The 13840-nt window shown below is 40.6% G+C and overlaps 1 protein-coding gene across 1 annotated transcript in view; it reads right to left on the reverse strand.

The window, feature by feature from the left end:
* The window catches only part of ANKFN1 (ankyrin repeat and fibronectin type III domain containing 1), a 160134-nt gene that overhangs the window by 40795 nt on the left and 105499 nt on the right, over positions 1-13840 (reverse strand). The window contains exons 10-12 of the mRNA XM_045983860.1: positions 13580-13712; positions 12990-13106; positions 6224-6439 (exon numbers count right to left, since the gene is read on the reverse strand). Of these exons, the coding sequence (XP_045839816.1) occupies positions 6224-6439; positions 12990-13106; positions 13580-13712 (466 nt within the window). The remainder of the gene's footprint in view (positions 1-6223; positions 6440-12989; positions 13107-13579; positions 13713-13840) is intronic.

The raw sequence follows: 13840 nt of genomic DNA on the forward strand, positions 1-13840 counted from the left end.
TTAATTACAGTCCGTTTGTGTCTCTTATCTTCAGCCAAAATGTATTGCTTTTTCCTTCCTCAGACATATCCTAATGTCTCTTCTTTCATTCTCTTGGTTCATGAATTCACTCACTCGACAACTTTTATTGGACACCTACTATGTATCAGGGTGTTGTGCTAGAATATTAATGACATCAGTGAGATGTGATCTTCCCTTTCATGGAACTCAGATTTCCATGTGTGAGAGAGACATGTAGCAAATTTTTCTAACTCAAGTTGATAAGGGTTGTATAATATCCATTGTGAGCCCGAGGGAGGGTTATATCTACTTTTCCATTTCCTTATGCTTCATTTCTCTACCATGCCCTCTATTTAATTCTCTTTATTCTTCCTTCCTTCTTCCCTCCCTCACTTCCTTCCTCCTTCTCTCCCTCCCTCCTTCTCTCCTTCCTACCTTTCTCTTTCCTTCCTACCCTCTCTTTTTCTCTTTTTTCCCTCCACCTGGTGAACTTAATTTACCCTTCATTGCTCAGCCAAATGTCACCTCTTCTACAGCGCCTTCCCTGATATTTCCAGGGAGAATTAATAGCTGCTTTGTCTATGCTCCCATAGTACACTGTTTGTACTGCTATCAGGCTCTGGTTTAATTCTGCCTTGTATTACCTTGATTTGTTTACAAGTCTGTCTCCCTCCCTTGACTGAACTCCTTGAGAGCAGGGACCTTGACTTACTCATTTGTTTTTCCTATAGCACCTAGAAGGGTTCCTGGCACCTAGTTGGTGCTGAAAAAATGTTTATTAAATATGAAGTGAGAGGCCCAGAGGAGAATCTGGGGCTGGGCCTCTTGAAGAGAATATGCTATGTTGATATAGGGACCAGGAAGGATCTATTCAGCCACGCTCCCTTGAGCAGGTATCCTAAGAACTTGTTAGAAGAATGACAGATGCTTTTCTAGTAACTACAGGGCTTTTGTTTCATTGCAGAGGGAATGGAAACTGAATTGTCTAGGGATAGCAAAGGTCATAAAATGGTGGCCCGGGTCTTTGTGGGCCCAAGAGTATATGGACTGTAAAAAATTTTTAAAAGATTTTTTAAGGATTTTATTTATTTTAGAGAGAAAGAGTGAGTGAGAGAGCAGGAGCGGCAGGGGGAGGGGCAGAGGGAGAGGGAGAAGCAGACTCTCCACTGAGCAGGGAGCCTGACTCAGGCTCCATCCCAGGACGCTGGGATCATGACCTGGGCCAAAAGGCAGATGTTCAACGGACTGAACCACCCAGGTGCCCCAAGAATTTAAATTTTCTAAATTATTTTCTAACCTTTAAAAATAAAGAGATTTAATTCATAACTCTGTAGATTTTCCAGCTTCTCTTTAAAAACTGGAAAACATTTCAACATTGGGACCACTTTCTTCCACTGTAGTTAGATGAGGCTGAATGGAGTCTTTAGATGGGACAAGGGCCCTCCAGATTTTGCTTTTGCTTGTTTTTTCTTTTTTTTTTTAATTGAGATGTAATTAACATACTATAACCTTCACCCTTTTAAAGTATGAGATCCTGTGTTTTTTTCCTGTGTTCACAAGCTTATGTGACTATCAGCACTACCTAATTCCAGATCATTTTCATCACTCCACAAAGAAGCCTGGCATTCTTTACCTGTCATGCCCTAGTCCCTCCTCCTTTCCCCCTGGAACTACTCATCTACTTTCTGTCTCTGTGGATTTTCATGTTCTGGATGTTTCGTATAAAGGGAATTGTATAATATGTGGCATTTTGTGCCTGGCTTCTTTCACTTAGATTAATGTCCTCAGCGTTCATCCACTTTGCAGCATGGGTCAGTGCTTCACTCATTTTTATGGCTAAATAATATTCCATTTATGGATAGACCACTTTGGTTTATCCATTCATTAGTTGTTGGGCATTTGGTTGTTCCCACTCTTTGGCTACTTGAATAATTCTGCTATGAACATTGCTAAACAGGCTTTTGTGTGAACCCAATTGTTTCTCATATCCAGGTCAACTGGCTTACTTTCATTCATCTTCTTGATTCCTACAGTTTTTGATTCCCATGTTTTAGGGGCTGCATGGAGGTAGAAAGAGCAGGAATGTACTAGAAAAAAGAAACAACAGAGAAGGGCAGAAGAAATAGTAGGTCTTGGGCATCACAGGTGTAAGGAGGCACAGGGTGACAAGGAATGCCTAAGGAGGAGGAGGAGGCGGCAAACTTCACGGGCTTTCTCGAAGATTATACTTTTTTCCCACAGATTCAAAGAAAGGGAGGGAGAGGGCGTGTAAAGCAACTTGGCAGAATGGGAAGGGTACCTGACCAGGAGTCAGAAAATTTGGGTCCCAGTTTCTCCTATGCTGCTTTTAGGCTGATATGACCTTGAGGAGTTATTTCCCTAAAATCCGTAGCTTCATCTGTGAGTGGGACACACTCACAGATGTGAATAAAACTGTCCAATCTCACTGGGTTTTCACAAAGATCAAATGATATTATAAATGTGACAAAGTGTTTATAAACTTGAAAATATAGGGAGCCTGGGTGGCTCAGTTGGTTAAGCAACTGCCTTCGGCTCAGGTCATGATCCCGGAGTCCCGGGATCGAGTCCCACATCGGGCTTCCTGCTCCACGGGAAGTCGGCTTCTCCCTCTAACCTTCTCCCCGCTTATGCTCTCTCACTCTCTCAAATAAATAAATAAAATCTTAAAAAAAAAAAAAAACTTGAAAATATAGTACTAATGTGAAAGATTAATCTTCAAGAAGAGTTCACCTGTGAAGTTTCCAGTTATTAAGGTGACCCAGGAGATCAATATCTGAGTAACTCAGCACCTGAGAGGGGCCTCCCTATTGGAAATACTCTCATTGCCAACTAGTTTGCTCAGAGGGACTCTAATTTGTTCATAATAACTCTCGTTTTCCTAGACGAGTGTGGGGAGGATTGCTTCCTTCATCCCTCCCCTCTTTCTTTCTTTTTTTTTTTTTTTAAAGGATTTCTTTCTTCTAGATATGAGAAAGGCCTGCAATGAAGGTCTGGGACTTGAGAGGATCAGGAATTTGAGAGGGTCAGACCCTGGAGCTTCCTCTGGGCCCTACAGATTAGTAGATTAGTTATGGACCCAGATTTTGTTAGAGCCCTTACCTGTTTTGAAAACCCCATTGCAGATCATACAATTTTTTTTTTTAAAGATTTTATTTATTTATTTGACAGAGATCACAGGTAGGCAGAGAGGCAGCCAGAGAGAGAGAGGAAGGGAAGCAGGCTCCCTGCTGAGCAGAGAGGCGGATGCAGGGCTCGATCCCAGAACCCTGGGATCAAGACCTGAGCCGAAGGCAGAGGCTTTAACCCACTGAGCCACCCAGCTGCCCCAGATCATACAATTTTTATGCAACTTTTCCTTAGTTCTTTTGGAAAAATAGACAGAGTGGTGTAATGCCCCAAGGGATGACTGAGCCAGTTCCAGGGTCTGTGGGAGGGTATGGATGGGAGGAGATGGCCTAGGTATGCTCTGAGGAGGGCCAAGCATTATTTGGATTTTTCTGAGTAGAGAAATAATAACAATCATTAACATTTATTTTAGTGCTCACTTTTGCTACTCTTCTAATGCTTTATGTATTAAATAGAGTTTTTTGCAGAGGAGGAAATATGAAAGATAAAAAATTAAGTAACTTGCCCTAGTCACATAACTAGACAAGGTGGAGTCAGGAATCATACCAGCCAGCCAGGTTCCAAAGTGGTGCCTTAGTATGTGTTGTGATATGACAGGAAAAAGCCTAAGCCTCCCATCTGAAGGTCTGGTGGTCATCACTCTAGTGATGAGTTTGTGGGGCCAAATATTGACTTAATTAGGCGTGATTGGATACCAGCCCCAGTAGTTTTATTCCCCATTTCCTCTTCAGTGTAAGACTTGAATGGAAGGAGGGGAGAGAGAAGTAGGAGGAGGAGAAGGAGAGTGGGGGTGGGTAGGAGTGACATCAGGCAGAAATGTGCCAATCAGAGGGGGTTTATTTTCCATTTGAATCTGTGTGGAAACCTGATCTTGCCTCTATTTTTGGTCTCCTTCTCTAACAACGTTTCGCCAGATTGGAATTTTTCTGCACCTGTAACACATTTTTAATGTAATAAGTCTAGGAGAAACCAGGTATTATATCATGCTGGGGTCTGTGCTGTGTTTCTAGGAGCAAAGGTAGCCCAGACCCCAGTTTATCCCTATAGGGGATTAGTGTATTAGTCACCCTGTAAAAGCTCAATTTATTATGATTTTTAAAATGTTTCTTTTAGCACTTGCTTATAAAGGGTGAAGAGGGGAGCCACAAATATGTCTGTGTTCCCTGCCCCCATCTCCTACACACACATGTACACACACACACACACACACACACACACCCTCTATCAATTTCATATGAACCCAAATTCTGTAAAATCAAAGCCAGAGGTATTGGCTTTGACTAATTAGCTTACCTTTGCTACACAGGACTCCATTCTGGTTTGGGCTAGTACAAGGAAAGTAAAGGTGAGATTACTGTACCAATCACTTCTCAGTGAGGAATGAAAATAAGATAGTGGGGGGCTCCTTGGTGGCTCAGTGGATTGAGCCTCTGCCTTCGGCTCAGGTCATGATCTCAGGGTCCTAGGATCGAGCCCCACATTGGGCTCTCTGCTCAGCGGGGAGTCTGCTTCCCTCTCTCTCTCTGCCTGCCTCTCTGCCTACTTGTGATCTCTGTCAAACAAATAAATAAAAATCTTAAAAAAAAAAAAAAGAAGATAGTGGGCTGGTGGCTTAGCTTTTTAGGGTGATCATAAAGGGCTATAGGTACCAAAGCTGGGGTTTATGTGGGACAGAGCTCTTTCTTTCTCTTTACTCTGGGGTGGCTGTCTTGTACACATACGCTACCAGTTGCACAGGGCTCAATCAAGGTAGGTGTTTCTGCCAGCTTTACCACCTAACTGCAGAGTACTATAGAACTCATCCCCATGACTGGGCTTAAAAAAGGAAAAAGAAACAGTGTGACGCCCATGTTCACATAAGAACCCGTGAGGGGTGTGATGGTATGGAGAGAGCACTGGACTCAGGAGCAAAAGATGTGTTTTGTATCCTGGTTTGGCTGTCAGCCCGAGTCTTGATCTAAGCTGCCTGATTTTTGAATTTTGGTGGCTATTCCAGTCTCCAGTGAGTCTTTAATCCTTTATTTCATTTCTAGTCCCTCATGACTGCAATCCTAACTCCTGCCCAGGAATGTGATGTCAAGTGGCAGAAAGAAGCCTGATTCCAGTCAGAAGATCTGAGTTCAGGTTTCAGCCCTCCATTTTCTTGCTGTGTGCTCAGGGGCAAATGCAAGTTTTGTGGGGACTGAAGTGAATACAATTTTTGGTGCCTTTTTTTTTTTTTTTTTTTTAAAGATTTTTATTTATTTATTTGTCAGAGAGAGTGAGCACAGGCAGAGGCAGAAGCAGGCTCCCTGCTGAGCAAGGAGCCCAATGTGGGACTCGATCCCAGGACGCCAGGATCACGACCTGAGCTGAAGGCAGCCACCTAACCAACTGAGCCACCCAGGCATCCCTTTTGGTGCCTTCTTTAAGAAGAATATAAAATTGTTGGGATCCCTGCCAGGGCACTGGAAGGGGCTTGTACAGGCGAAGAGCTAAATTGTGCTGGAGCTTCATTAGCTTCACTAACTCTGCCTCTCTGTGTGGCCATATGTTGTATATAATTTCTTTGAGCCTCAGTCCTTTCATTCCTATAATGGACTTTATCATGTCTGTCTGACCCAGGGGAGCATTATAAGGAACAAATGAGTAAATAGGTGTTAAGAGTTTTTCTTCAGAGGGTTTTACACACACACACACACACGCACACACACACACACACACACACACAGAGTCCAGGAATGTATTATTATTATAGTCCCTTCAGATATTGGTTTAATGTTTTGATTATACTACCTATAGACCCCTACTCAAATATTTGTCTCAAAGTTTCTTGTTGGTTCTCCGGTCAGGGGTATTTTTGGAGTGCTCACCACTTGTATTGCTTAATGAATTCCAGAGCTGGAGAGTGATAAATAAAAAATAAGCTTCCGAATCTTTCCTGTGTGTAGGATACAAGCAGTGAAAATACCTCTAGGCCCTCTCCACTTCATCACTGCATTTGTAAGTGGCTCTTGATATATTTCACTGGAGTCTCACAACAAGTGTGTTTGGAACTTTAAATATGCAGTATTAGAAAACTCAAAAGACTACCTACCTGGATGGTGATCAGTAAAATGTCTAAGGCTGTTGGCTCCTCAGGTGTTGACAAAGACTTCCTCTGGCTTTGGAGCTTTGAGATCTGCATCCATTTGCCATTAAAAAATGAATAAAGCATCTCCACTTCTCTGATGGTGACTATGAGGATGTTTCCGTGCCGGTCTTTAATGGGCTCATAGTAAACTCTTCCCAAGTTGTGTGTTCCAAGTAAGTTCTAGAAACAAATAGATTTCTGGTAGCTGGGTTGATACTGTGCAAACAAAGCAGCATAACTGCAACAAAAGACACTGCATAATTAACTGATATTTCTGAAAAGTTTTTTTATTTCTTTAAGCAAATTTAAACCTAGAGTATGTGCCACCACAGAAATGTACTTAACAGAAGCTCAAAGAAAATCTCTTCACCATAAGCCTGCAAAGATTATAGTAAGAGGCACAAAAATTATGTTTTTTTAAGCAAATTCAATATCTGTAAATATCTCTTACCCACACAGACACACCAGCCCATAGACCTCAGTTACCAGCACTTGAAGAGAATCCCAGATGTTTTAAAGAAAAATGCCTGATATTTCAAGTATGCCACTTGTGGAGTTTTCAAGAGATCTACAGTAAGCTGGTATGAAGTGGGGTTGTTTAAAATGAAGAAGTGAATTGACAATGTAGCACATTGTACAGGTTCCCAAATGACTGCACATTCCTTTCAAGATACTTTAATTGGGAGATTGGCCTGGTTTGACTTATCTGAATTTCAGGGGTTTCTATGTATTTAAAATTACGTTAAAATTATTTGTAAGCTAGGTCAACTGAGGCAGACAATACTTTTAGTAAGGTAGGAAGAGAAAGATGCCACATCAAATGTGGAGGGGCCCACTTTTATTACTAAAATAAAAAGAATTTTTAAAATATGCAGGGCTTGAAGATTTCTAACCTAGAACACTGGATGAATAGGACAAAATTCTCTTTTACTTTGAATATCTGTGATTTTTCAAAGATCTAAACAAACCATCTCAGCACTCCCAGCAGCCATTTGTGAGCTCAGATAAATGTTGATGACCAGTTAGCAGGAGAGCGAAAGTAGAACCAGAACTTGGAAAAGTGAAACGGATGACCTAAAAATGAATGAGCCAGCTGGTCCATATCTACAGCTATGAAAACATGGGAATGTTCTTCCAGGTAGAGACTGTCTTGTATCTTTTATTTTTCCTCATTAGAACTGGGCGCATAAGTAAGACATTTCATTAATAATTAATTATTAACATATAAACATTTGTGGGATCATTATTTTTTAAATTAACCTAATCATTCAGTTAGATTATTCCTTTTCAGTAAGTGACTTCTAAATCTAGAGAAGTTAATTGGGTAAGGCTTTTCATCCAGCCCTTGGTAGTAATACAGTTTTATATAAAGGCAGTTTGCTGCCAAGTAATACTGGTAAATAAACTGATAAACTGGCTATCAAAAAAAAAAAAAGGCCTGATTTGTACCGTAGGCCCATTTCTGTGGTGTAAATGCTCCCACTGATGCTTGCCAATTTAAAGCTACCAAGCTACCAAAAGTTTGACAACAGGCTTTCAGAATTCCTGAATATTTACCAGTTGGCTCTCCTGAGCCAGTTCAAGTTGGCTCCAGCAGTCACCAGCCAGGCTGCTAAGCCTTTAGTTATACTGGTGTTGAGTTTCAGGGCGGCTCCTGTTCATTAACTCTTAGCCTTCTGAAGAATTTTTTACCCTCTCTGGCCCTGAGTTTCATCATTTAAAAAAGAGTCAGCCCTTATGCTAATCCCTACCTTACAGACTGTTTGGGGGATTAAGTGAAACAATGCATGAGAAAGTATTCTATAAACTCTCTAGCTTCATATAAGTAGGGTATGGGCTTTCTTTATGCTCTAATTGGAATCCCACCCTGGCTTATACTTACTCTTTTTCAGGACTCTGCCTAGGTTTCATCCTTTCTGGGAGGACTTTCTCAACTCTCTCAGAATTTACCATCCTTTCCTTTGCCCCCTATAGTTTCCTATGGAAACCTGTATCTTAGTGTGACTCTGGTTTCCTTCAGATTGATGTACATGTCAGGAGCTCATGGTTGTTTCATTTCTGTGTCTTTGGGTTACTTGCACAGTGCCTGGCACATATTCATAGCTCATTTAGTCTTTGTTGACTGAATTAACATTTTATCATTAGGACAGTAGAAAATATGATTTATTTTGGACTAAAGCTGGTGGGGAGACATTGAATGTGGTGGTCGTTGTGTTTAAGCAGAGTTATCATCAGTGGTTTACCATCATCTTTGGATATGTTGACCAACAGTTTGAATAAGAAAGCACTAAAAGTCTTCCTGAAATTCTTTATTGACATCAAATTGGGTTGGAGAACTAGCTCTGGGGACAGCCCAATTTCAGAGCAGAATATCTTTGTGAAAATAAATTGCAACCATGTTCCAAGGGGGCAAATTTGGGGTTCTTTAGGACCCAAAGGAAAAACACCTCAATACTTTTCATGCTATGCAATCAAGATTGGGAGATCTGGGGAACCTTGAGGATCCTACAAGTTAAAGAGGAATAAAAGCCACCTGATGGCTCACAGGAATGCATCTAGGTTATAATCAGAACAAATCACAGGACTATCAGTAAGCCTTAGATAAGCATACTATTTAGAGACCTTTATTCAGCTTGGGGTGACATGGAAAGTTGGATATGAAGGCCTGAAAAGGAGAGTAAAATTATGCAGAAACTTTTATCTCCCATCTTGAAAAATGAAAAAGACATGGTATTCCTAAATGTTAACTGGCTTTTAATCCCTAGTACTAATTCTAAAAGCTATGGAAGAGGAAAGTTTAATGTAACCCAATCTACAGTGTCAGATGATTACTGTATTTTGAGGGTATTTTGGATACCCCTCAATATAAGAGCAATGTACACTTCTGCCTTTTGGGTACCCTGTCATTTTCCTAAGGGTGGGGAAAAACAGTGTGGGGTCTTGGCCACTTAACAGGTTTTCTCATCTTACTATTTTTCACTCCAAATGCTGGCAGATAATTGTCTTTCTTCCTGCTTAGGTCATATTAATCAATTCATAATTTACCTTTTTTCAATCAAATCTAATACTACTTCTCCTAAATCAGCTCCAAATGATACAGAATATACTACTTTTACTTTTTAAGCTATAATATGGGTAATTTCTCCTATTTAAGATTTTTGTCTGCTTTTTGTAAATGAATACATAATAAGATGATGAAGTATTAGAAAAAATGCAGACTTTAGAGTTATATAGATCTAGATTTGTAACCAGACTCTGATATTTCTTGTTAGTGCAAGCTTGAGCAAGTTATATAACCTTTCTAGGCCTCAGTTTCGTCATCTGTTAAGTGAGTATCAGTAATACTATTTTCTTATTAGGATGTGGCGGAGGTTAAGTTAGATATGTTGTAAAGCACTTATCATGGTGCCTGGCATGTATTCTGTGAAATGAAAGTTGTTGTTTCATATTATTGTTTATTATTATGTATTAAAGAACCTCACTATAGAGCAGAATTTGGATTACAAGGCACGTGGTGCACAGTGGATGGTATGCACTGTGATGAAGGTAAAGTCAGTGCGCAGTGAAAACAGGAGGAGAAAGATGGTGATCATGGGGATAAAATGTCTGAGCCAGTCTTAAGAGAGCATGAGTGAGGGCATGACATGGTCAGAATCTTTTATTGGCTACCATGGCAGAAGTATAGAGAAAGGATTAGAGAGTATACTGGTATATATAAGTATTCCAGTATATATACTACTGGAAGCAAGAGTATGACTTTGGGTGCTTTTGATGTAACTGGAGTAATTAGGCAGTGGTAGTGATGCTGGAAAGGGTGGGGACAGTACACTGATAGATAACCAGAGGTAGGTCCACAGGATTTATGTATGGCTGATGCCAATCAAACTATTTAAGAATGCATTTTTACTTTCCTCTTAACATCACAGAAAATGTCAATTACCAGAGAGATCTAAAATATTCAGTAGCAATTTCCCCAAATCCAGTTTTCTTCTCTTGTGAAATATTTTGTGTGCCTGTTATCCCTTCTCACTGCCTAAAAATCAAAGGCGGCTTCACTATTTTTATACATTATTATCCTAAAGATCAGCAAAAGGTTTGGGCAATAGGTCCTACCAGAAAAAAAAAATGACAAAGACTTCTGTTATTTAAGGAAGCAAATAGAAATGTGAAGTAGAGAGGTAATGCATAGCAGTGCTCTGGCCTTCCACGGACACTGTAAAGGATAACTGGTTGCTGAGTACTGTGAGGCACTGGTTACCATGCAGGACTGGTGAACTATCCAGGTGGTGACTATGGCATGAGGTACAGTTCTGTGATCCTATTTTTTTTTTTACAATAAGATAGAGTACCCCTAGGTAAACTCTCTGGTGCACAGGGGTTGGACAAATACATTTACTTATTCAACCAATACTATTGAATTGGAGTGATGAAATACAAAGTGGGGTCAATGCCAGGAAGCTTTTCAACTTGGTGGTGGGAAAAAAATTCCCACTCATTTTCTTTTAACATTATATCATGAAGTTATCATCTGATACAGGATTGGAGAGTGTGGGGAAGGGATAGGGATATAAGAGAATGGAGATTTTAAATAGTTGCCTTATAGTTTGGGAAAGTGAAATTAGTAGAGAAATGGCATGTGATCACTAGGTTAACTTATATGTAAGAATTATAGCCATGAACTACATGAACTAGCCATGACACAGCTCCCCCGCCTTTTTTTTGTGTGTGTGTGTGACTTTTATGCAACAGTGTGTGAGTCCTCCAGTGCAGACATGTTGGATTCATCCAGGCTTAGATTTTTGCCAAGTAAATAATATGGCAGGGGAAGACAGGGGCCAGAAATTTAGAATATTTTCAAGGGAGTGATTAGGATGGGCCAAGGAATCTAAGCTGGGCAGAGAAGGAAATGAGATCAGAAGGGAATTGATAGGGGCTCCTTGGTGGCTCAGTGGGTTCAAGCCTCTGCCTTCCACTCAGGTCATGATCTCAGGGTCCTGGGATCGAGCCCTGCATCCGGCTCTCTGCTCAGCGGGGAGCCTGCTTCCTCCTCTCTCTCTGCCTGCCTCTCTGCCTACTTGTGATTTCTGTCTGTCAAATAAATAAATAAAATCTTTAAAAAAAAAAGGGAATTGATAAATTATGAAAAGTGGAGGGTCAATATATTGGGGGGGGGGCAGGAAAATCCAAGAGCTAATGCAATGAGAGTAGTTGAGTAGGGGCACACTGACCATCATGGCTGCTCTTTGGCTCCTCAGTATCTAGCTGCACTGGCTGTGACAGCCAGACCCTTCTCTTGTTACTGATACGAGATGAACGTGTTCTAGGAATAAAGAGTCCTATTTGAAATTCTAAGCTTGTTCAGTCTGTGATCCAAGCACGTCTAGGCTGTATGATGGGTTAATGAAGAGTCCACTAAGGTGTCTAAGTCTCCCAAGAAAGAACTTAAGTAAGGTATCAAGGAGCCTCCTGAGAATGAACTTTACCCGAAGGCAGGGGCAGTTTGAGGTACAGGGGCTTGTTCCAGCTCAAGTTGATCAGTGATGAAGGGGGGCTCTGAATTCAGTACAGTCATCACTGTCCAGCTGCAAGAGCTCTTCCTTGAGTGGAAGAACATTTTGTAGTTAAGAGTGAGCTGAAATACAGAGCATTGTTTCCTAAAATCTCTGAGGCCACTGAGCACACAGGCAGAAAGCTGTTGATGCAGTGGAGTATAGCACAGGAGAAATAGGAGTTGCCTTTCAGAATTAGAATAGCAACATAATAATTGTTACTATTTCAGGTGTTTAATTTTTATTATTGTGTGGGTCAAGAAATGAAGTTCCTGTAATTGCTGGTGGGGGTGGAGCCACAAAAATATTTTTTTGTTGTTATGATCCTATTTTTATGCCTTGGCTGGTATGGTCTGGCCAAACACAGCTTACATAGATTCCTGTTATGTGTATTTCTGGGGTTTATGTAACTGACAGCTTTGTAGGTAAATACCCATCGCTGATAAAGGCTCAGTGATCTCTTAAAGACTCCCAAGTCCATGTAGTTAAGAACCACAAATTCAAGTAATGCTAGAAAACAACAAAAGGAAACTCAGAAGAAGTTGGTGAAAATTCAGTGTCTTTTCTAGTAAGGGCTTTGTAAGCTACAAATATTCTTCTAAGGTTTGGGGACCTGATCTTATTAGGTTAATAATATGGAAGGATGAATAAATTCAGGATAAGCTTCTAAGAACTTTTTTTTTTTAAAGTAAGCAAAAATGTATGCAAATTCCTATGCTTTAACAAAAGATCAAGCCAAGAAACGCTTCAAAATATCTGCCAGTCTCTTTTTCCACCTCTATACACTAGTTAGATGCCCAGGATGCCAGAGCAGCAAGGGTTTCTCCTGTGATTAAGTCAAACTCCTCTTATTTTGCAAGTAATGAAACTGAGACCCAGAAAGGAGAAATGAGTTGACTGATTAATATCAAATCCAGAACTCAAGTCTCACCTCTTGTTTAGGGGGTCACTCCTAGATTCTTGAAGATAGACCCTTGCTCCTTGTCCAGGAAATTGCCAAAGGCAAGGTTTCCCAACATGAACAGATGTACACCTCAGACTGCATAAGAAGCCTTTATATGCTTAGAGATCTGAAAGAGAAAGGAGCCCATCCTTTTCCTTTCCAGGTGGGCTTGATAACTGAACTGACCAAGCTTTTCTAAGATTTCCTTTGGAATCTGGGTTGAAACCTGGCCCCTCACCTGTAGCTGGGCTGTTGCTGCGAGCATCTTCTGCCGAGTTTGCAGCACCGTGGATGAGGACATGGAGATAGGTATGCTTTGTCTCAGCCACCTTATATCTTCCCACATACAGGACAGCTGCAAAAGAAGTCACGAGGTCATATCATCATCCAAGCCAGTACATGATTTAGGTTGTGGCATCAAAGCAAAAAGCAGGGAAAAGGAAACCTGACCCCTGATGTTTGTTCTCCAGTCCATTTTCAGATACAGCAAAACAACTTTTTGATCTCTGTCCAATTGGAAAAAGATCTGAATGTTAATGAAATAGTCATATCCACATTTTAGTCTTTGCCAAATGATCCCATAACTCAGAATAGTGGAGACACAGTCTGACAGAATGCAAGCTTCTTTGCTTTGAAAATGTAGCATAGATGCAACTTTGACATTTTTTTATGGCACAGGGCATATGAGGGCTGAAGGAAGACCTTTGAGATAATTTACTCCCACCCCAATACTTTGATCATTGGAGACTCCTCAACAAAGGTTTCAGAGATTTATGCACAGGAACATTGGTGCAAACTGGGGAAAAATGAAATCAGAACTCAGTATACCTTTGTGAACCACAGAAAGTCTTGTGTAATGGAACTGGTATGAGAGTCATCAATTTCAACAATTGGTATTTGATCTTCATTGGTGACTAACATATTGTCTTTGTAATAAAATATAACGGCTAAGTAGAGTCCCCTAAAAAGAAAAAGCAAAATGAAGAATTGTCTTCAAGTGTCTCTTCTGCCAAGCTTGAATCATGATAAAAGGTCATTTAAAATATACCTGTGAGCATAGTCCTGCTAAGTATCACGTGTTCACAGGCT

The sequence above is a fragment of the Meles meles genome, chromosome 18, assembly GCF_922984935.1.
Source record: "Meles meles chromosome 18, mMelMel3.1 paternal haplotype, whole genome shotgun sequence".
NCBI lineage: Eukaryota > Metazoa > Chordata > Mammalia > Carnivora > Mustelidae > Meles > Meles meles.